The 25,530-nt window shown below is 34.2% G+C and overlaps 1 protein-coding gene across 3 annotated transcripts in view; it reads right to left on the bottom strand.

The window, feature by feature from the left end:
* Positions 1-25,530, bottom strand: part of LOC126892317 (caspase-1-like) — a 91,725-nt gene that overhangs the window by 51,093 nt on the left and 15,102 nt on the right. For 2 of the 3 annotated variants that reach the window (XM_050661813.1, XM_050661814.1), the window contains exon 2: positions 1,897-2,147. In XM_050661813.1, the coding sequence (XP_050517770.1) occupies positions 1,897-2,147 (251 nt within the window). Of the gene's footprint in view, positions 1-1,896; positions 2,148-21,611; positions 21,752-25,530 lie in introns of all 3 variants that reach the window. The other variant, XM_050661815.1, reaches the window with a different exon arrangement.

The following is a 25,530-nucleotide window of genomic DNA, read 5'->3' as shown; positions in this document are numbered from 1 at the left end:
AGAAAGCTTGAATACTTTGGCCATGTTATGAGAGGTGACAAATACTCGCTGCTGAGACTGATCATCCAGGATAAAATCAGGGGTAAGAGAAGTATCGGTAGGCGCAGAATATCTTGGTTAAGAAATCTGAGGGAATGGTTCGGCTGCAGTTCCATCGACCTATTTAGGGCGGCCGCCAGTAAAATAAGAATAGCTGTGATGATTTCCAACCTCCGATATGAGACGGACTTTAAGAAGAAGAATAAGTACAACAAAAACTAATAATCAATCGAGAAAAGAGGAAAAGTGTTAAAGTGATTTTTTAATAATATATTGTTACTATGGAACGCTTACAATTTTGAACATCTTTAACAACAAAATATTTGGATCACAGAATATATTACCCTGATGTATTCTCTGCTTGGATCTTCCACAAATAATACACAATAAATAACTTTTTATTAAGTTCACGTCTTAAATCAATTACTTATCAAATACACTATAATATATGAATATTATTTAATCAACAACTCAAAATATTCCCGACGCCATATCAAATATTTAAAATTGTCACTGATTGTCACTATCTGACTGACAATATTCTGACAATATTCTATTCGACTGAGTGCGTTGTAAGACAAAGATAGATTTGGAAAATATTACCACGGACATTGTGTTCATTTTTTTCGAATCATGAAAAAACCAACAAATATTTTTGAAAAATTTAAACGCAGAATGAAAGACTAAATTAACTCTAAACACCTCTACCGGTTTCGAAATTTATTAGCCTCTCATCAGGAGGCATGCTGCTCTCTCTGATCCAACCAAAACAAACCTCGGCGTGCAGTCACGGATTTGCAACAAACGAAATGGCATAGATGCCCTAGCGGCAACTGCTAGCAAAAGACTAAGTTTTGAATCCAGTGGAATATAAAACATGTTATTTTACATCCCACCCGACTGAAAACAATGGGAACCTTCTCTGGTTACACCTCCGAGACTTCTACAATTTGCAAGCCATAACGGATGCTGAGACTAAGGAAGATGAGGGAATTTTATAATTTATAATTCACGTCCCATCTGCTCAGCGCGGTAAAGTTCCAATGAGAATGGTTCCCTTCGTACTCCAATCAGAGTAAACATGTAAATAAAAAATGAATAACCATTTTAAATTTCGTTGAAAAACGAAAATACACAGCCGCATCATATTCTAGTCCAATCAGAGAGTGCAGCAAGCACCTCTACCGGTTTCGAAACTTATTAGTCTCTCAGGAGGCACATATGCTGCTCTCTCTGATCCAACCAAAACGAACCTCAGCGTGCAGTCACGGATTGCAACGAACGAAATGGCATAGATGCCATAGCGGCAACTGCTAGCAAAAGACTAACAATCCAATGGCGCTAACCAGTAACACGCTAATGTGTCATAAAACATTTGTTGATATAAGAGGAGGACATACGAGATTCGACATACTTAATAATAGACTTGATAACAGTAATCTCAGTACGAGACATCCGCAAGTGGGTGTCAAGTTAATCGCGGTACATCATCAAATAAGTACTAACTCCATCATAATTGCAATTGTAAATAGTTCGTCACCAATAAAGATGTATGGGCCATTCCACGAACATACGCCTGTTTTGGATTACTTCGACAACGAATATTTTACTGTGCAACATAAGAAGTACGAAAGTAAATGGCGCTGATAATTATTCCAATAAACAGCAATGTAATTTGCAATTTACTTTCGTTCTTCTTATTTTGCACAGTAAAATATTCGTTGTCGAAGTAATCCAAAACAGGCGCATGTTCGTGGAGTAGGGTATAATCATAAAGTGTATGTGTATCCCGACTGTCCACACGCACTACCCCAGTTAAGGGATACCGCTTAACTGGGGTAGACCCTTAAAACTTACTGTCATCAATATGTTGTTCAATATCCCGATTATCTAAATCCTTGAAAACCTGCACATCAAAGCCCAAAGCAATAAGGCACTCTTTGAGGTTTCTGCAGTCTTCGTTAGTACCTCTTCTAGTTAGTAGGTCTTCATCGTCGAAGAATTCATGATTGAAAATAAGGGCCATACCTCTTTTAGGATGGTCCATGTTGTAATAAGGGGAATTTTTGTGCACTGGCATTCTTGCAGCTTTTTCACCAGACGTTTTTCTAAATAAAATATATTTTTATAACAAGTAAAATAATACAAAAAATTAAACTAACTCACAATAACCCTGGCATAGAAGCTAAGCTGAAATGTCAAAAAAAGAGGACAGAATGCCATAAAGCTGCTAGTATAGATAATATGAACAAGATTCTGCAGAATGGAACCAAACCACAAATCTGTAGTTTAGGTGTTAACCTTCCCATAGGATGTAAAACACCCCATCCCGTAGATGTCTGCAGAAAAGAGCCAAGCCAAATTAGGATAATACTGTCCTCTATTAGCGAAAGAACCAACCAATATTATAGTTGTAGCTAGTGATATAAGTCGAGAATATTTAAAATGGAATTATTCTCCTGAGCGCGAATATTTCCGGAAACTTTAAATGGAAAATTCTCGAGAATATTTCCGAGAATTTTCAAGAATGTTTCCGAGAACTTTAGAGAATATTTCCAAGAGCCTTTTGGACGTAAGAGTCAGTGACATGATTTGAATTTACATGGAAGTAGCGCTATTTAATTCACACGGCCGGTGAACCTATACCACTGCCAAGTGCAACATTGATGTGATCATTGCCTTCATTATTTTTATACTAAAAATGCTTAAACTATACTAAAATCACAATAAAGATGCACTAGAAATAAACAAACAAAGGGCCAATTTCTCATATCGAGTTCAACTCCAGTTTAACCTGAACTTCTAGTAAACGTCTGTTTAAAGTCAAAATCGTCTTTCTCAATTCACGTTCAACCGATGGCTGTTAAACTTGAACGATGCTTGAACGGTGGAATTCGGCCGTTCAAAGATTTCAGAACTCAGTTCAGATGATTTCATGGACTACGCATGCGTTGTATTAACACGAAACGCTGTCATAATATAAATATAATATCCTATTTTATTATATTAAGCCTAACGATAAACGATAACATTATTTTTGTTTTTATAATATTTATTTATAATTATTAAAATGACTATTTGACTATAAATACTTAAATTTAAACTTACTAATGAAGTAAAAACCTCACATGTAGGTAGGTGGTATATAATTTATTAAAAATTTTTTTCTAAAAATGATCCAAGATGGATAAAATCACAAACGTTTTCGGACCAATCAGTCCATCATCAAGTGATAGAAACTTCAGATCCAAAGTAGTTGGAACTAGCTACATATTTAGGTCAAAAGACCTTAATGTAATAATAATTATGCCATTTAGACTACAAAAATGTCGACAATAAGTCGATGTCACAAGAAATTAAATTGCAACGGTATTACAAAGTGGTCTTCATCTTGGCCTCAAACTGACAGACCTTGATGTGCACTGGCACTTAATTCAAAATGTAATTTTATATCTTAAATTTAACTTTATTCAAAAACAGCATAAAAAAGTTAGTTCAAAATGGCGACAGTTTTTTACCTTTTGCCATCTATTAGCATTTCTCGAAGGCTGTAGACGAGCACTGACATGAACGTGCAATGAGAAATGCATTCCAAACAAAACCGAAGATCACCGGTGAACCTGGTTCAACTGAACCATAGATTACCGCAGGTATGAGAAATCGACCCTAAGACACGTTGAATGTTAAGAGGAGTACTCCCGAATCATGATTTACAATGTGTAAAATTTGCAAATCATGATTTCCCAAATCATCAATTTCCCAACAATCTTCCAAATCATCAAAGTCCTCCTCGAACATTCAATGTGTCTTTGTTTGTTTATTTCTAGTGAATTTTGATTGTGATTGTAGTATAGGTATAATGCATGGGAATATTGCAGAAGAAAAATAATAAATAAATAGAAAAAATTCAAAACTACAAGAAAGTTCTAATATCATTAAAACTTCTTGTAAAAACTAGATGGGATTCAATTTTTAATTATATAAATAACATTATTGCGTCTAAAAGTGCTTTACCGATACTTATGGTCAGAGGGAGAAAATTTAAAATTTTCACGGAATTTTAAACAGAACTGTCTGGATGATGAAATATTTTGGATAAAGTTGCAAAAAGTAGCAGTTGTTCTAACACCAACTGTTAAATGGATTAGGTACTTTATTGGAAGGCAATATGTTTAAAATATCCCAGGTTGTTGAGGCATTTAAGGATACAGAAAATATTTTTACCGAGAATATTTCATTACATAACTTTTTTATTTTTAAATTATAATGACTCAGATATTCAGAGTATTTTTTTAATTAAGTTAAATAAATTTTTAGTAAGTATTTTTGGACATTTAATTTTTAACAGATTTTTTCTGGAGTTAGTAGTAATACCACAACAATAAGTAAAGCTAACCACTGATTTGTATAATTTATTATAATAATTTTAATAAAAATTCAATATTTCCATAAGTTTCCGAAAATTTCCCGGAAAGTTTCCGGAAACTTTCTGGGGTTTGAATTTTCCCGGAAATTTTACATCACTAGTTGTAGCATGGTAGAGTTCTGCAGAACAGATACATGTGGGTTGGTTCCTTTATGCAAAAGGCTTAAAGGTTGATTTTTGTTAGAACGAGCCGTGTACGAAACTGATGTCTTGGGGGGCACGTTCAGGAATCGTGTAATATGAAAGACATTGGGTAGTTTATAGTATAACGGGACCGGGCGACAACGGCGATGGACCCCGTCGGCCGGCTATCCTCGCCCCATTCCAACATTCGGCAACATAAACTACTTGTCAGCGTGCTATTCACGGGGAACTATTGTATTTTAATTGTTTTTGACCTGCCCTTATCGGTAGCCCTTATCGGTAGCATGTTGCATGTCTAATTTAAGTATTATATTTATATGGTACCTATTTAACCACAATTATTGGTGTAATGAAAATTACATTTTTTAATTAACTAATATTTTGACGTTTCCAAATAACGTTCCCAATAAAAATCTTCCCATAATTTCTTAAATTTTCTTTTTTCCTTTTTTTGAGAACGATTTTCGGAATGGAAATGGAGTGTTAAAACATTACTACCTAATTCAAAATGTAATTCTCATTACACCAATAACTGTGGCCCATATTATAAACATAATATGTACTTATATTATAGTTATATTCTAAAACATACAAAAGTTAAAAAAAAAGTATAAAAGATCTAAAAATCTCAGTTAATTTAAAGCGAAAGGTTTTTGACATTTATCCTTCTTGTCATGACTTCTGGAATGGAGACCACTGCAGAGGCGTAGCTACCGCCGTATCAGCCGTATCAATTACACGGGGCCCCAACGCGGCATGTCGAAACAAAATTCCATTCAAAGAATTGAACAAAATATTCTGCAATTATTTCACTATTAAAACGCTTTGAAACAGTGTACATATTGTTGGGATATCGACATTTTCGTGTAATGGATTCTTTATTATAAACTATATTTATGTACTGTACAGGTACCTATCTATTTTCTGCCTCTCGCCGTTCTATAACAACAGACGTTTTTTGTTTTCAAGCTACTTCATATTGTCTCTTCACCGTTGGCTGTGTGAGACATTGTATAATGTATAATGCGAAATTGCAATATTTGTAATCGCTTTACTTTTGACAATTTGAAACATTGAAACACTGTGTATTGTTTGCGTATATTTTCGTGTAATCTGTTCTTTATCTATAAATTATATTTAGGTATATCTATTTGCCGGTCGCTCGCCGTTAAAGAACAGAGCTTCTTCGTTTTCGCCCCTTTTTAATGTCTATTCACCCTTGGCTTGAAAAACTGAATCTGTTTTAAAACAATGAGTCTCAATTCAAATATGTTTTTTGACTTTGGATTATTAGAGTTTATTAGAGATGAATCGATCTCATGTAGTATCGGTCATATGCGTACGTTTTGAGTAGGTCAACGGATATTTTATCGCATTATTTTTTGTGTCTTTAATTTTGAAACATTTTTGAAACTAGATTATTAAATTATGAGGTTTTCTAGTAATAAAAGTTACTCTTGCTTTAGGTCGGTAAAATACACCGTTTTTTGAAATTTATTTTTAAATTTTGATCAAATTCAAAAAACGAAAAAATTTCAAATCGATTTTTTTTTAGAAAACGGTGTATCCTACCGACTTAAAGTAAGAGTAACTTTTAGTACTAAAATACCATACAATTTAATAGTCCAGTGTCAATAATGCTTAAAAGTTAAAGACAAAAAAGTGATGCGATAAAATAACCGTTGCCCTACCCAAAGAGGATGCATATGACCGGTATAGAAACTCACAATTTATGAAATAGATTTATCTCTGGAAGATAAATCAAGTACCAGTTTTAGTTTTTCTAAACAGATGTGTTGTAGAGGTATTTCAAAAAAACTAATTAAAAGGCACCATCTTCAAAGAGCTCCAGCTCCCTTATGAAGCATTTTCGGAGTAGGTGGTTTAGGTTAAACCGTAATATTTTGAGCCCAGAAATCTACAGTTAAAATATGTTCAATTATTAATGAAAGACTCTGTATTGTTTTGTTGTATTTCATTATCTTTTATTTTGTAATAATATTGGCGATTTGTGTAATTTCAGTATACTGTATTTGGGTCTAGGACGTTTCATCGCCGCCGTTTCGATACCGCCAGTTCATCGCCGGCCGTTTCGATGCCGCCGGTTCATCGCCAGTCAGTTAATCGCTAACTGATATATTTCCGAATTTTCGACAGTTACATTTATTATTTATTTTTAGTATTAATTAGGAATTCTAGGAAATGCGAGATATGACCATTCCCGTTGCCATACTTAATCTTTTACGCTCGGTTTCATAATCAGTTAAAGTGGACTTTAAGTTTTAAGTTGGTACCCTTGTCAATGCAATTCATATGGGTAAATGTCAACGTTAAAGTGAACTTTAGTTAATGTTCACTTTAAGATGAATATGAAACCGGGCGTTAATATACTTTTAAACTTTTATAATATAAAATATAATTTAACACTACAAATTTAATACTGTTTAGTATCAAATTTGGGGGAAGTAGAAATAGAACAGTAAATTAATATAATATTTTTTATCTATTTATTTGTCATAAGTTTTGAACTGAATTTATCGTCGTGTCGTGTCATCTCCCATAATACAAGATCAACTGACTAACTGGCGATGAAACGGCCGGCGATGAAACGGCCGGCGATGAAACGACCGGCGATGAAATGGACTGGCGATGAACCGGCGGCATCGAAACGGCGACGATGAACCGGCGGCGACGAAACGTCCCATTCCGCTGTATTTGTTGTTGTTTTTTTCCTACTCTTTGTCCATAAAATTGTAAAATTTTCAGTGGCATTTAAGTATATTTCTATTCTATTCTATACACGCGTTTTTGCTGCTTTTGTTGAACATTTTTTTAGCATTATCCCATATCAGTCGTGGAAAAGGGTCCCGCGACAAACTTTGATAGGGGTCCCTGTGGGGCTAGCTACGCCACTGAGACCATGACACCAACCACTCTCTCTTCTAGACTTAGAACAACTCTAAGAGCTTTTGAGAGACTTGTGAGAATTAGCTTAAGAGATCCTATGAGAAACAAAGATCTAAGAAGAACCAAAGTAAAAGATGGTATCTAAGCTATCGCAAAATCTACGTGGAAATTGGCAGGATATGTGGCAAGAGAAAGCGAATGGATGACGACATTAAAGGAAATATGGAAAATAAGTATGGACATAAAGCGAATATGGAAAACATAAGGGGAGGCCTATGTCCAGGACTGGACCAGAAGAGGCTGCTAAAGAATAAGAAGTGCCATTCTACAATTAATGACGAACATTTAATTGAGTGTGTGACTATCGATATGTTTGTAAAATTAATTTTGTGAAACTCACTCAAGATAAATAGGTAAAAGGTAAATAAAACTAACAAAAACCGTGCAGAAGCCGGAAGCGACCCGTCATAGCATAAAGCAAGACCCCATACGAAGCCTAGTTGTCCCACGGCCCGTGTCGTCCACGTCCCGTCCTGACATAAATCAGCCTTAATGCATGTTGTAGTGAATAATAACCGTAGCACATGCAAAGTTTGGTTATGCGTTGGATGTAATGGAGGTTGTTGAACTAGTTTGACACAGTTGAAATCATCTAAACTTACGTGCATAGAAATCGGCCCACTTAAAAATTTTGTCATTTTTGATGTTTCATATTTCCTAAACCTGTTGGCCGATTTAAGTGATATTTTGAACATGTTATAGCCTAATTCTTTAACAATACCACTGTAAGAGTATTGTTGTTAAACAGGTAAATTTTCATTGTATACCGGGTGTACCAATCAAACTATGTTTTTTTCTCAAAATTCACATCACCCTGTGGAATATTCTAGAATCTATAAAATACTGAAATTAAAACCCGACTTCAGGTTTTATTAACATTCTGCTTTTTGATTTATTCGTTTATGTTGGATAATAAAAAAGTTACGTACTTTAACAACTAGACATGTAGGTCTGGATCCCGCTTATGAAAAAAAAGTTGATTAATAGCAAGCTGAAAATTTGTTAATATCTTAAGGGTGTCTATTCGTATAAACTTTGATATATGGGAACACTGGAACAGGGGCAGTTTTCATCGTGGAACAAGTTAAAAATTTGGAACGGTAACACCACGAAAACGGCACATTTATTTTGTCCGACAGAACAGACTTAAACTCTCCGAACAGAGATTAAACTCTCATGCAAAAATCAGACTGCTATTTATCACCTGTCATAATTCCTGTCATTTGACATATTCTACATGTTCCACTCATTAAAACGCCCATTTGGTGATAAATAGCAGTCTAATTTTTGCATGAGAGTTTAATCTCTGTTCGGAGAGTTTAAGTCTGTTCTGTCGGACAAAATAAATATGCCGTTTTCGTGGTGTGACCGTTCCAAATTTTTAACCTGTTCCACAATGAAAACTGCCCCTGTTCCAGTGTTCCCATATATCAAAGTTTATCCGACTAGACACCCTTAAGATATTAACAAATTTTCAGCTTGCTATTAATCAACTTTTTTTTTCATACGCGGGATCCAGACCTAATGTTCTTCATCAATACACGGTGTTTCTAAATAAATGCGACAAACTTTAAGGGGTAATTCTGCATGAAGAAATAATGACAGTTGGATTTACAAACGTATGACCGCAAATGTTTTGTTTCCGCGATACGGGATGTTGAATTTTTTCTTACAAACTGACGATTTATTTATTGCTTTAAAACCAGTTGAGATATGCAAATGAAATGTGGTGTGGTTTAAGACGTAGTTATTGCGGATTTCTTGACATAAAATTAAGAATTCTCATCATTCATCATTCTCTTTGCCTTATCCCTATGCGGGGTCGGCGTCCCTAATTGCATTTCTCCACACAATTCTATCTTGGGTCATATCAATGTTAATCCCCTTTACCAACATGTCCTGCCTTATCGTCTCCCCCCAGGTCTTCTTTGGTCTTCCTCTCCTACTCCTTCCAGGAATCTGCACTTCAGCTATTCTTCGTATTGGGTGATTAACGTCTCGACGTTGAACATGACCAAACCATCTTAACCTATGCTCTCTCATTTTGGCATCAATTGGTGCCACACCTAGACTTCCCCTAATATACTCATTTCTAATTTTATCCTTCTTTGTCACTCCACTCATCCATCTAAGCATTCTCATTTCCGCCACATGCATTCGTTGTTCCTCTTTCTTTTTCACTGCCCAACATTCAGTTCCGTGCATCATAGCCGGTCTTATGGCTGTTTTATAGAATTTTCCCTTCAGCTTCATTGGAATTTTTCTGTCACACAACACACCACTCGCTTCTTTCCACTTCATCCATCCAGCCCTAATTCTACTGCATGCATCTCCATCTATTTCTCCATTACTCTGTAATACCGATCCTAGGTACTTAAAACTATTGCTTTTCACAATCATTTCACCATCCAAAGATACCATTTTATTTGTAGTAACTCCATCTTTAAATGAACATTCCAAATACTCTGTTTTTGTTCTACTAAGTTTTAAACCTTTTTCCTCCAGAGCTTGACTCCACTGTTCCAGTTTTTGTTCTAAGTCTCTTTCACTATTTCCTATTAACACTACATCATCAGCATACATTAGGCACCATGGAATACTACCCTGTAGTTTCGCTGTAATCTGGTCCAAAACTAATGAAAATAAATAAGGACTAAGCACCGAGCCTTGGTGCAATCCTACTTTCACCTGAAATTTATTAGTCTCTCCCACACCTGTTCTAACACTAGTCGTTACTCCCTCATACATATCTCTCACAATCTTTACATATTCGCCAGGGACTCCTTTCTTATTGAGTGCCCACCACAGAATCTCTCGAGGAACTCATATCATATGCTTTCTCAAGATCAATGAATACCATATGAGCGTTGGTATCTTTATTCCTGTATTTTTCCATCAGTTGCCTTACAATGAAAATCGCATCTGTTGTTGATCTGCCCTGCATAAAGCCAAATTGATTATCGGATATTTCGGTTTCTTCACGTATCCGTCTATCAATTACTCTCTCCCATATTTTCATGGTGTGGCTAAGTAGTTTTATAGCCCTGTAGTTTGTGCATTGTTATATGTCTCCCTTGTTTTTGTAGACAGGTACTAATATACTGCTTCTCCATTCGTCTGGCATTTGTCCAACTTCCATAATTCTATTAAATAGACCTGCTAGCCAAGTTATTCCTGTCTCTCCCAATGCGCTTTTCCTTTCTTTATTTTTTGAAGCGCTTGAGCCACTTCCTCGTTTGTTATTCTGGTAACCATTGCTGTTACTGTATCCGTTAACTCCACAGACTGTCTGTCAAATTCTTCATTTAATAAACTGTCAAAATACTTTCTCCATCTCTTTTTGACATCCTTTTCGTGAATTAGTATTTTATTATTTTCATCTCGGATACATCTAATCTGATTAAAATCTCTTGCTTTCTTTGCTCTCTGTTTGGCTATTTTATATATCTTTGCCTCGCCTTCCCTGGTATCAAGTTGATCGTATAGGTTTGAATACGCTTCTGCTTTAGCTTTTGCTACTTTCGCTTCCTTTTTGGCGACCATATAGTTTTGAAGATCTATGTCCGATCTGGTTTCTTGCCACTGTTTATATAATTTTCCCTTCTCTTTTATTTTTCCTTGTACTTCATTTGACCACCACCAAGTCTCTTTATCCTCAAACTTCTTTCCTGACGTTTTCCCAAGTATTTCAATAGCCGTCTCTCTAACAATATTGGCCATTTTTCTCCAAATTGTGTTAGGGCTTCCTTTCATGTTCCAACATATTTTTTCTACTATTCTTTCCCTGAATAGACCTTCCTTCTCATCTTTTAGCATCCACCACTTGATTTTTTGTGGTCCTCTCCGATATTTTTGTTTAGTTTCGCTTTTTACTGATGTCCAGAACAAGCAGCTTATGTTGTTGGCTTACCGTCTCACTAACTATTACCTTGCAGTCCTTGCATTCACGTATGTCTTCTTTCCTTATCATGAAGTAGTCTATTTGGGATTGATGTTGTCCACTTTTGTAGGTAATAAGTTGAGTTTCTCTCTTTTTAAAGAATGTGTTAACAATCGCCATATCCAATGCTGTTGCTAATTCTAGCATGTCATCTCCAGCTTCATTTCCAGTTCCAAATCCTAATCCCCCATGTATTGTTTCATATCCTGTCTTGGCTTGGCCCACATGTGCATTGAAATCACCTCCTATTATAACTTTCTCCTTTGCTGGAATATCACTCAGTACGTCTCCTAATTGATCATAGAAAGCTCTTCTTTCATTCTCACCCAGACCTGTTTGAGAAGCATACATACACACAACATTCAATACCTCTTTATCAATTACAAATTTCACTGACATCATTATTTCTATCACTCGTTCTTACAACTTCTACTACGTTATCTTTCATTTCACTATCAGCAATTATACCAACTCCATTTCTAGTGTTACTGCTCCCTACATACCACAATCTATATCCATCGCCTAGTTCTTTCGCCCTTTGTCCTTTCCACCTAGTTTCTTGAATACAAGCAATTTGAACTCTTCTTCGTTTGAGTGCATCCACTAACTCCAGACTCTTACCTGTAAGACTACCAAGATTCCAAGACCCTATTCTGATTTTTCTAACCTGTAATGGTGTTCCCCCTGAGATAGTCCTCACCCGGAGATCCGAACGGAGGCTCATTTTACTTCCGGAACATTTTACCTCAGGAGATGCCATCATTTCAGTATAAGTTTTTATTGCGTTTGGAGAAGGTCTTTTCATTATTATGGCCTGAAAAGATTTTTGGATATTTGATGCCTGAATGCCTTTTCTATCAGCACCATACCCTGCCCTGCATGTTTAGCAAATACACCACCAATGCAACCAAAGTGCAGTATTACCCCACACCCGCCTGAATTTTTCTGTATAGGCCAGGATCCCTACTCTAAGGACTGCCCTATAAGCCAATGTATTGTTGCCCGTATCCCGCCACTAGGAGGCACGTACTTTATTCGGGATAAAATTAAGAATTCTATATTCACCATTAGCGTGCATACGGGTAATATGATCGGTCATATTACACACGTATGCCCGCTAATGGTGAATATTAAATTCTTAATTGTATGTCAAAATATGTGCAATAACTACGTCTTAAAACCCACCAAATTTCATTGGCATATCTCAACTGGTTTTAAAGCAATAAAATAAATCGTCAGTTTGTAAGAAAAAATTCAACATCCCGTACCTCGGAAACGAAACATTTGCGGACATACGTTTATAAAGCCAACTGTCATTATTTTTTCATGCAGAATTACCCCTTAAAGTTTGTCACACTTATTTAGACACACTGTGTATTGATGAAGAACTTGTCTAGTTGTCAAAGTATCTAACTTTTTTATTATCCAACATAAACGAATGAACCAAAAAACAGAATATTAAGAAAACCTGAGGCTATAGTTGGGTTTTAATTTCAGTATTTTATAAATGCTAGAATATTCCACATGGTGATGCGAATTTTGAGAAAAAACAGTTTGATTGGTACACCCGGTATACAATGAAAATTTACCTGTTTAGCAACAATGCTATTACAGTTGTATTGTTAAACAATCAGGCTATAACATGTTTAAACTTACTTACTTAATCAGTAGACCCATTAGTACCTTTCGGTGTAGGGCCATTTATAATACAATTCATTAAATTACAATTCAATAAATTACAATATTTTACAATCTTCTGAATTGTCCTAGCTCTTAACGAACTTTCTCCATTCCTTCCTATTGGATGCCATCTGTGTTGCTTCCTGCCAAGTCTTACCCTTACTCTGCAGTATCTGCGAAATGTCACTGTTCCATTCTTTGATGGGCCTTCCTCTTCTATTCTTACCTATTGGTTTGGCTTCCCACACGCTTTTCACTTGTCTATCATTGTCCATCCGGGTTAGATGTCCGAACCATGCCAATTTTTTCTTCTTGATTGAGTCGAGTATCGGCTTGATTTTGAGTCTTTCTCTTATTTCTTCATTTCTGATTCTATCTGTTCTTTTTACTCCTATCGTTCTTCTGAGGTATTTCATCTCTGCTGCCTGTATTCTGCTCTGGTGTCTTTTGTTTAATATCCAATTTTCTGCTCCATATGTCACCGTAGGTCTATATATTGTTTTGTATATTGTCATCTTGGTCTTTGTTGATATTTCTTTGTTATTAAGGAATCCTCTATTTAGTGCTTGGAATAGTTTTCCTGTGTTTTCCATTCTGTTGTTAAGATCGTCCTCTATGTCTCCTTTGTTGTTGATTACTGTTCCTAAGTATTTGTATGAATTTGTCTGTATTAATTGATGTTGGTCTATCATTATTTCTATTTGATCTTCCGTCCCTTGTTTCCTTGATATTTTCATTATCTGAGTCTTCTCTTTGTTTACGTTTAAGTTGTATTTGCTTGCTTCTAGGTTCCATTTCTCTAAGTTGTATTTCAGTTTTTCTGCTGTTTCCGCAATTAGTACTATGTCGTCTGCAAATATACACATCTCAGCGTTTATCATTTGCATTCTGTTCCAACCGATGCAGTATTTCTTAAAAGTTTTCTTACATTCTTTCACTATCTCATCTATTACATTTATGAATAGCACTGGGCTGAGACTTCCCCCTTGTCTAACTCCTTGAGTTGTTTCAAATGGTTCTGACTGTATATTTAACATTCTTACTGTATTTGTTGTTTTCATGTATATACTCTTTGTTGCTTCTATCAGTTCTTCGCTTACTTCCTTCTTCTTTAGGCTTTCCCATATATCTTTTCTTTTGACTGAGTCGAAGGCTTTTTCCATGTCTATAAAGCTCAGGTATATTTCTCTATTTTTCTTTAATGCTTTTTCTATTACTTGTTGCATGGTAAATATATGGTCTTGTGTGTTGTGTCCTTTCCTGAATCCACTTTGTACGTCCTCTAATTTATGTTCTATTTCTTTTCTGATTTTCCTTTCTATTATGGTTTCGTATACTTTTGCTGCTACACATAGTAGTGATATACCTCTATAGTTCTTACAGTCTCTTGTGTTTCCTTTTTTGTATATAGGTATAATTACTGCATTTGTCCATTCTCTGGGTATTACTTTTCTCTTCCATATTAGGTTATATATGTATAACAATTTTTCTTTTGCTTTTATTCCTATATATTTCATCATTTCTGGTGCTACTTCATCGCTTCCTGGTGCTTTTCCAATCTTTATCTTTCTTATTGCTTCTTCTAGTTCTTCTTTTTCTATAGTTTCTGGATTTTCCGTGTTTCTTATGGATACTCTCTTTATGTGGCTTTCCTTCTCCATTGTGTTCACTTGATTTCCATTCAGTAACAGCTGGAAATGTTCCCTCCATCTTTCCATTATTGTTTTATCGTCATTTATTATTATTCCTTCCTTGTTCATTATTTGTTTCAGTTTCGTTTCTTTGTTGCTTCTTAGGTTTTTCAGTGTTCTATAAAATAATTTTACGTTTTCTGTGCTGTTTTCTTCCATTTTTTCTCCAAATTTTTCCCAACTTTTCTTTTTCTCTTTCCTAACTATCTCTTTAACTTTTGTTCTTTTTCTCTTATAATTTTCATATTTTTGTTGTGTTTTGTCTTGTATGTATTCTTTCCATAATTTCTTCTTTTCTTTTATTTCTCTTTTCACTTCATCGTTCCACCAAGACGTTCGTTTCCCTCTGTTGTTATTTCTTGTGGTTCCACATATTGATTTAGCTGTTTTTATCATCGCATTTTTAAATTTTCCCCATTCTTCTTCTATTGTTTCTGTTATTATATGTTCATTGTCTATTTCTTTCTCTAGCCCTTCTGTGTATCTTATTTTCGTTGTTTCTTCCCTTAGTTTATAAATTTTTATTATTTCTTTGTGTTCTCTGTTTATGTTCTCATTTCTTTTTATTTCTTTTCTTTTGCTTTTGAATGTGGTTTCTAGTAGATAGTGGTCACTACCAATTTCATAACTCCTTTTCACCCTTACGTCTCTTATCCAGTTCTTCCCTGTTTTTTGCACTATAGTATAGTCTATAATTGATTGTTCGTCTCTTGATTTGACTTCTCTTGTGATCTTGTGTATCCTTTTATGTTGGAAGTGTGTGTTCATAATCACCAGGTTATTGTCTAGACAGAATTCAAGTAGTAATTTTCCATTTTTGTTTATTTTTTCCTCCCCATACGGTCCGATGACATTGTTCCATTTTTCTGCTTCTTTCCCCACTCTACTGTTCATGTCTCCTGTGATCACCATTTTCTCTGTACAATCATTTATCACTTCTTGTAATTTGTCCCAGAACTCATTCTTTTCGTTTTTTGTTGCGTCTTCATCTGGTCCATAGCATATGATTAGGTTTGTATTGGTTTCCTCTGTATCCATATATATGTCTACTCTTAGTATACGTTCGTTGTAATATATCCAATTTTTTACTTTGTTGATACTATCCTTCTTAATCAGGCACGCTACTCCTGCCTGAGCTCTCTTCGTTTCTTCCACTCCACTGTATATTAGTAACATTCCGTTTTCTAATATTATTGATCCTCTTCCTTTTTTCTTTGTCTCTGTTATAGCTACTATTTCAATGTTCTTATCTCTAATTTCTTCCCCCAGTTCTATTTCTTTCCCATTTATACCTCTTACATTCCATGATGCCATTTTCAAAATTGTTCTGTTCTTTTCTATGTTTAGGTTGTACTTCAATTTGTTTTTCCTTACGTTTGTGTTATTATCTTTAAATCTGGTCATGTCCCTGTTCTTTGCCTGTTTTGTTTCTCGGTCCATCATTGTGTTTTCTACAGCTAGTTTTTTGAACAAGTTGGTTCTGTATTGTATGTTACTTTTTCTATCCGGCTTGTTTTTTGGTTCCATTTCCACTTAATGTCTTCAATAATTATGAATCCATATCCAATTTTTGTCCTTTTCCCATTAGTCTTTTCCTCTGCTGCTATCTTCCTAAGGTTTCTTTGTATTTCTATCTCTTTTAATGTTAGGTCACATTCTATATATACTCTATGTTGTTTATAGCTCATTAGTTTACCCTTGGCTTTCAGTATTTTCATTTTATCTTCGAATTTTTTACATTCTATAACACACATTGTTTCATTTATCTTTTGTACCCTATTTATTTCTGATTTTACTCCCATTTTTGTTTCTATGAAGTTCTCTATTTGCTCTGTTCCTATTGTGTCTAGTGGTAAGCCTCTCATTATTAGGTTATTTTTCTTCTTTTCTTTCTGACATGCTTCCAAGGTTATTTCTATTTTATCTATTTTTTGTTTCATCGTAGCCATTTCTTTCTTTAGATTTTCATTTTCTCTTATTATTTCTTTCATTTGCAATTTGTATTCATTATTTTCCTTCCTAATTTCTTTTAGTTCCTCAATCATATTACCCATTGTATTTTTTATATCTTCCAGGTCCTTGTTTTTCTTTTTGTTATCGCTTGCTAATTGTCTCATTAGTTCCATCATTTCGTTCTGGCTGCTGGTTTCATTCGTTGATGGTTTCGACCTGTCTGGTGTTCGGTTCACTTTTCTACTCCTGCTAAATATATCTGGCTCCTCTTTGCTTTTTCTTTTACCGTCCTCATTAATGCTATCATTACCATCCGCCATCTTTCTTCCTATTCAAATTATTAAAGTAGGTATGTATTTATAAATACAAATATTAAATCAAATTAAAACCTACTTGATTAAATCAAATTAATTAAATTTTTTACTTTAATTACAAAATATTTATATATTATTCAATTTTTTTTTACTTTAATTATAAAACTATTTAAATACCATTTAATATCTTATTTATTTATTTATATCAACAATTAATGTTCACTTGAATAAATTAGATTTATCAACAATGTCTTCTTCTTATCTTCAATATCTTCTTATTCTTCGATATCTTCTTATTCTTCAATATCTTCTTATTCTTCAATATCTTCTTGTTTTCGTTCAGAAAGCCGACTCTGTATTTTTCGATAGATAGATACCGAAGTACCTTAATTATAATTAAATCAATTTATTAGTAATTACCACTGCTGAAAGCAGCTTCGGCTAGTCCACCCATAGGACCTTGACTTCTTATCAGTGCCAAAAAACTTGATATGACTGTAATTATTTTACTGTTAGTAGTTAAAATATAATTTTATTAAAACTAGGTTAGATTAATAATGTATGGATCTTACTTTCAATATTCTTTTTAAATTTACACTGTAAATTTCTTAACTCACTTATTTACACTTTGCAAATAATTTGGTGATTTTTCTGCTCGCAAAGTTTCAGTATTTGAAGTTTTTTTGCGGAGCGGATTTAAATCAACCTCACTGTCTCTTTACCAGGACCGGTTCGATCACACACTCTTTCTCTCTTTTTAAAGAATGTGTTAACAATCGCCATATCCAATGCTGTTGCTAATTCTAGCATGTCATCTCCAGCTTCATTTCCAGTTCCAAATCCTAATCCCCCATGTATTGTTTCATATCCTGTCTTGGCTTGGCCCACATGTGCATTGAAATCACCTCCTATTATAACTTTCTCCTTTGCTGGAATATCACTCAGTACGTCTCCTAATTGATCATAGAAAGCTCTTCTTTCATTCTCACCCAGACCTGTTTGAGGAGCATACATACACACAACATTCAATACCTCTTTATCAATTACAAATTTCACTGACATCATTCTTTCTATCACTCGTTCTTACAACTTCTACTACGTTATCTTTCATTTCACTATCAGCAATTATACCAACTCCATTTCTAGTGTTACTGCTCCCTACATACCACAATCTATATCCATCGCCTAGTTCTTTCGCCCTTTGTCCTTTCCACCTAGTTTCTTGAATACAAGCAATTTGAACTCTTCTTCGTTTGAGTGCATCCACTAACTCCAGACTCTTACCTGTAAGACTACCAAGATTCCAAGACCCTATTCTGATTTTTCTAACCTGTAATGGTGTTCCCCCTGAGATAGTCCTCACCCGGAGATCCGAACGGAGGCTCATTTTACTTCCGGAACATTTTACCTCAGGAGATGCCATCATTTCAGTATAAGTTTTTATTGCGTTTGGAGAAGGTCTTTTCATTATTATGGCCTGAAAAGATTTTTGGATATTTGATGCCTGAATGCCTTTTCTATCAGCACCATACCCTGCCCTGCATGTTTAGCAAATACACCACCAATGCAACCAAAGTGCAGTATTACCCCACACCCGCCTGAATTTTTCTGTATAGGCCAGGATCCCTACTCTAAGGACTGCCCTATAAGCCAATGTATTGTTGCCCGTATCCCGCCACTAGGAGGCACGTACTTTATTCGGGATAAAATTAAGAATTCTATATTCACCATTAGCGTGCATACGGGTAATATGATCGGTCATATTACACACGTATGCCCGCTAATGGTGAATATTAAATTCTTAATTGTATGTCAAAATATGTGCAATAACTACGTCTTGAAACCCACCAAATTTCATTGGCATATCTCAACTGGTTTTAAAGCAATAAAATAAATCGTCAGTTTGTAAGAAAAAATTCAACATCCCGTACCTCGGAAACGAAACATTTGCGGACATACGTTTATAAAGCCAACTGTCATTATTTTTTCATGCAGAATTACCCCTTAAAGTTTGTCACACTTATTTAGACACACTGTGTATTGATGAAGAACTTGTCTAGTTGTCAAAGTATCTAACTTTTTTATTATCCAACATAAACGAATGAACCAAAAAACAGAATATTAAGAAAACCTGAGGCTATAGTTGGGTTTTAATTTCAGTATTTTATAAATGCTAGAATATTCCACATGGTGATGCGAATTTTGAGAAAAAACAGTTTGATTGGTACACCCGGTATACAATGAAAATTTACCTGTTTAGCAACAATGCTATTACAGTTGTATTGTTAAACAATCAGGCTATAACATGTTTAAAAAATTACTTAAATCGGCCAACAGGTTTAGGAAATATGAGACATCAAAAATGACCAAATTTTTAAGTGGGCCGATTTCTATGCACGTATAAAAAACTAGAAAACTTGCACATTTTTTTTTATTACCCTAATGTTCAGTTTTGTTTAAAAATGAGATTTCCAAAATTTCACGCTTCAAAAACTCATAATATGTAACTCATAAAAACTCATAATAAGTACAAATTTAAAATCTTCTGTGTATTTAAAATAGTTCGAACCCATGACGCCACATACAGTCGGAAAAATGAAAGAATACCCATGAACGATCACATCAATCACATATTTTGTATTTGCTGTTTTTTTTTCATAAATAACAAACGAGAGAGATAGATTCCCTAACAACACAAAACATTCCAGGAATGTACTATCAAAGTTCTAGTAATGTTTGAATGTCCTGGACATTCAAGGAATATTCGCTGAACATATGATTAAATTATTGGTGAAATGTTATCACAAGACATTCTATGAACATACTACCAATGTTCTATATTTTAAGAGAGGCCATTTACTATTCAATGTGCGTTCATTTTCAAATTTGCCACGCGTTTATCTATGTAGCGTGAGCGTGGTCATCACATTTCATGATTCATGATAACCTAAAAATTTCTGATTGGAAATTGAAAATGGAAATTAGTGGCTTTTGTTTGCTGTTCTGTTGGCTTTGCTCTGGCTGGATCTCTTTTGTTTAAACAATTATGTAACTATTATAAAATCCGTTTTCAATTTTCTTTATTCTTTATGAAACGAATAATTTATGCATATTATTAAAATATAAAGAATCGAAAAATTACCATTCATTTTAATTTTTTAGAATCAGCTGAAAGTGGTCTATAAAAAAACAGGAAGGAAAGGCCTTGTGGCTATGAAAGGCAAAAGAAAGATATAAAAAGTGTATTGGTTAGTTGGAAGAAACTCCACATTGTCGATGCATAATAAGTTATTACTTTATAAACAAATATGGAATGGAACCTGGATATAATCATCAAGAAGATGGCAGGGCAAGTCACGAGCAACAACTTCATAAGTACGAGAATATTGAGGAAATCTAGCTCCTCGATACTACTGGGCAAACTAGAAGATTGAAGAGGACAATGCCTTTTGAACTAGTTTGAGTGATTGGTGATAGTGAAAAGCAGAGCATAGTGCTTGTGTGCCAGAGAATAGTGCACGATCTTGTTAGATTAGATAAGAGACGCTATGGGGTAAGCTCTTCATTTTAACGAGCAATAGTAATTTAGGTTAAATTAAAATTGCTCATTGGTCAGTTATGACCAGATTGTTATTGAAATGTACAATTCAATACAATGAATCATCATCGTAGTGATGATTATGGAAAAAAATATATGACAAGATTTTGTGAAATAAAAATGTTTATATTTATCAAGGATGTATTATTTGGTATGGCCACATACACTTCTGGTATATAGTCGGTGATGTGACAATACCTCCTATCTGCTTTTTCATGAATTTTGTAGGAGACGAAAAACCGTTTTTAGGGTCATCTCCTGTTTTCACATGTAAATTTTGACGTTTTGTAGTAAATAGATAGTTGAATTTACCACAAAACATGTCAAAAAATGTCATATAAAACCAGGAGGTGACTGTAAAAAAAATTTTTAGTCTCTCTTACAAAACTCATGAAAAAACAAATCGGAGGTATTATGTCACATCAGCGACTATATCCAGGGAATGTCTAAAAAATATACTGTGAATGTCCACAGAACATACATAGACATTCATGGAATGTTCCAACAAGACATTCAGTCTAAAAAATTTACTGTGAATGTCCAAAGAACATTTGTAGACATTCATGGAATGTTCCAAGAAGACATTCAAGGAATGTTTAAAATGCTGACACAGCACTTTCCTGGGACTTTCCAGGGACGTTCGTGTGCTTTTGGGGACATTCCAGGAATGTTTTCAATGTCCTGTGTGTACCTTCTAGGAACATTCCTGGAATGTTTTGTGTTGTTATTGAAGTTGAGGGTAAAAGGAACCTAAATCCAAATTTTCAAGTAAATCCGTCGTGACTAGGAAAATAACACTCCAAAACGGTCATTTACTGGGCTAAATCAAATTTAGTATTAATTTAGTATCAAAACTTACCGAGCATATTTTTCTAGTCCTAGTTTTCTCTCCAATATCAAGTAGAACTGTCATCTTTATTGGGTTGCAAGCATCAAGTTTGTGGTGCATATTTGTTACTATAAACTTCACTTCTACTGCACTTATTGCCGATTACTCCTCTATTTTGGAAATAAAATATTCAGTGTTAATTTTACTATCAGACGTTTTGATAAGTCCTGTAACTGCCCGTCGTTGGTTTTTCCAAGTTTCTTTGAATTTCCACATTCATTTCCTCAAACTTGTATTTTTTGATACTTTAAATTAATGAGTTTTATGTATGAAACGCCTCAATTATCTCGGAAACGGCTTGCACAATTTTTATAGACTTTTTAAGGAGCTGCTAGTGCGTAAGGGTCTTATGACGCGGCAGATATTATGATGGTATTTGCATTGTTGTCAGATTTTCCGTTTTTCTGAAAATCTAGTGAACTTTCTTATTTCAAACGGGACACCATGTATAATTTTTGCGTCTTGAAGTCCTTATTAGAAATACTGATTATTTTTCATGTAATATTCCCTATACCTAATTCCCGTAATTTCAGAGGTATTGTTGCATTTATTAAAAAAAAATAAAACAAATTTATAAATCATTTTTTTCGGTCCGGACAGACATTGTTTTAGGTTCTTTGGATCATTGAGAACAAAAAAGGTCTTTTGTCATTTTTTTCTGAAGTTCATCGATTTTGACTTACCTATAAACGATTTAAAACTGAAAAAAAAAACAAAAAATGCCATTTTCAAGGCTCAAAAACATAAGTAAAAAATATAATTTTTGAAATTACCAAAATTTTGATGTTCAAATCGAATGCCGTTGTCAAAATACAAAAAATATTAATAATTTGACAACGGCATCCGATTTGGACATCAAAACGTTAATAAAACCATTTTTTTTTTTTTAGTAAAATTGTGGTTTATTTCCCATGAAACTAGTTAATTACAAAAATGTAACAAGAAAATAGCTTCAGAACAACATTCAAAAATACTATTATTTAATTGTGTTTTTAAACTTCAAAAATCGTCATTTTTCGTTTTTTTTTTAATTTTAAATTGTTTATAACTCAAAACTTTAGAGAAAAATTCCCAACGATCCAAATAACTTACAATCACGTCAGCCCTGGCCGAAAAAATTGATTTTTATAATTTGTTCATTAGATTTCCAGAAAAACGGAAGATCTGACAACAATGTAAATATAATATCATTCAAGCCGTTTTCGACATAACGTTCCATACATAAAACTCACTCTGTAGAGTGCTAGCGAAAAGTCTCCCCCTTATCTTTTAAATTGTTATACAATAAACTCTGTTCGCTCAACTGAGATTCATTTTGACAGATTCAGAATAGAAAACATACAACACAAAAATTCCTACCTCACACTATTAACACGTTGAGTATGGCGTAATGCTAACAATGTGTCACACATATCACAGACAATTGGCCGGTGAAACAACAAGAGTAATCACGGACAGAAAAGCATATTTAGACTGGGACTCCTACTCACAAAGATCTGCAAACATTACTGATAGTGTTGTTGAGAGTTGTAAGGAAGCAGTTCTGGATCTGAACATACGGAAAACCAAAATACTTGTAATAAGTAAACAACAGAATATAAGCAGAAACTTAAGCAAGTTAATCAAATTGTTTACCTTCTATATCAATTAACCCCTTAACATACACACTCGAATTAACTCGAGCGCACTAAACTTGCCAAAATGTGCACACTTGAGATAATTCGGGCAACGTTATATTTTATGTTTCTATAATTGGTCAGAGCATCTGTGTGTTGTTCGCAAAAGAATCAACACGGCATGTTATTCATTAAGAGTAATGTTCAAGTATTTGAATTTACAACACCTTAAGACAGTTTATTTTGCAAACATCTACTCAGTGCTCAGATATGGTATTATTTTCTGGGGCGGAGGAAATTATGTTGATAGAGTATTCATTGCTCAGAAGAGAGCAATAAGAACAATGCTCAAGATAAAAGCTCGAAGGACCTGTAGGGGAAAATTTAGGGAGTTAGGATTATTAACGGTGCACTCAGAAAATTTATGCGTTTTAAAATGCACAACAAATCACGTTAAAATAATTAAGTTGATCTGCTTAATTTAATTAATTAAAAGTATTCATTTCATAAACGTTCGCTAATGATATGATATTGATTTGAATACATAAGAAAAATGTAATTATTTAAAATTAAGGGAATTTCCTTTTCTTTGATATCTAATATTACTTCTTTTTAAATTAAATATTATCACATATAATTTAAAAGAACCACATTTAAAATAAAGCAGCATTGTTAAATTGTTTTACTTGTCTACTAACATTAATAGGGCGGCGATACAATCAAATATACACATTTTTATTTTAATTTGCTTTTCTGAAATTTTTACTAGTATTTCCCTTTAAATCAATTATTAGCGGATATATGATTTAAAAGAACCACATTCGAATCAAACAGCAATGCATTATTATATGAAGATGTTTCCCCGTCTGCTTAAATCAATAAGACATCCTTTTAATTTTATGTGAACATTTTTATTTTAAGAGCGAGAAGATATTGTTTCTATAAGATTCTACTATATTTAGTAGAAATTCTACTGGGTTGGCAACACTGATCAGAAAGCCGTTGTTTTCTATGCGGCCTATGATGTGCATTGTGCGTGCATTTTGTTTCGTTCCGCAATTTCGGCAATGGTGTCCAGTGTCCGCGTGCTCGTGTTAATAGTGTGAATAAAAGTTGTGCATAATACAGTTTACAGTTGTTTCCAATCATATCCTTTTATATTCTTAAACCCGTGAGAATTGAAAAATTTGTAAGGCGGTTAGATCCCCTTATAATATATTAGCGATAATATGGCAGAGCCACTAAGCATCCTGGCAAATGGCGACAGCGACAACACTGAACCCGGTGTTCTCGACGAAGCCGCCGGCGGCGGCGTTAACACCGAAGAAGACAGCGTTGTTATCTTAAATTTGACACTTGATGAACTAAATAATTCGACACGTCAAGATTTACTAGAGGCGGGTTCAGCTGAAAAATTAGAATTAGGGGAAACAGACGTTGACCTTGATCGGCTACAAACATTGCTAGAAGGCTGGAATCTGTTGCAACTTTTACCAATGCTAAAAGGTAATTATGAAGAAAATATTATTGAGACCTATTTTAACAATGTTGTTTTTATATATTCCAAAAAAGTTTTTCATATTTCTTGCTTTCGATATATACCTAGGGTGTGTATTCATCATTTAATCATTATTTTAGATTGCGGTGTAACATACAGAAGCTTAATTTATCTGTCTGTAGATGACATTAAAGAAGCAATCTCAGATATTGGTTTAAGGGCCGAATTTCGGTCCAAGTTATTCATTTGGAGAAAAGATGAGGTATGTTCTTGTATTAAGTTTATGTATAATAAGTGTTTTCGAATCTCTTGTATAATTGTACCTATGTACAAATGTTTCTGCTAAAATTTAGGAATATATTAAATATATTATAATATAATATCTATATACAGTGCTAGTCAAAAGTCCGTACCCCCCACCTATCTTTTGAACCCTTATACCTATAATAGTGAAATTTGGAGGGAAGAAATAAAGGGACATAAGCTTCTTAACTAGTCATGACAGATGACGTAATAGTGACAGATGATTTTACAGGGCCACTATGACAGATAATTTTAAATAGGACCTTATGGCAAGTGATACCTCCTTTGAAAGGTATAGGGCTTTTCATTCACAGTCATTTGTTTCGAGCTTCTGTCATGTGTCACATAATATTAATATATCTAAGTCGTACGTTGTTGCTATATACCAATGATACAAACCAAAGACGTATGACTAGATATATTAATATTATGTGACACATGACACAAGCTCCAAACAAATGACAATCGATGA

Source organism: Diabrotica virgifera, chromosome 9, assembly GCF_917563875.1.
Source record: "Diabrotica virgifera virgifera chromosome 9, PGI_DIABVI_V3a".
NCBI lineage: Eukaryota > Metazoa > Arthropoda > Insecta > Coleoptera > Chrysomelidae > Diabrotica > Diabrotica virgifera.
Note: the sequence above shows the minus strand (reverse complement) of the source record. Positions and strands in the feature narration are given on the sequence as shown.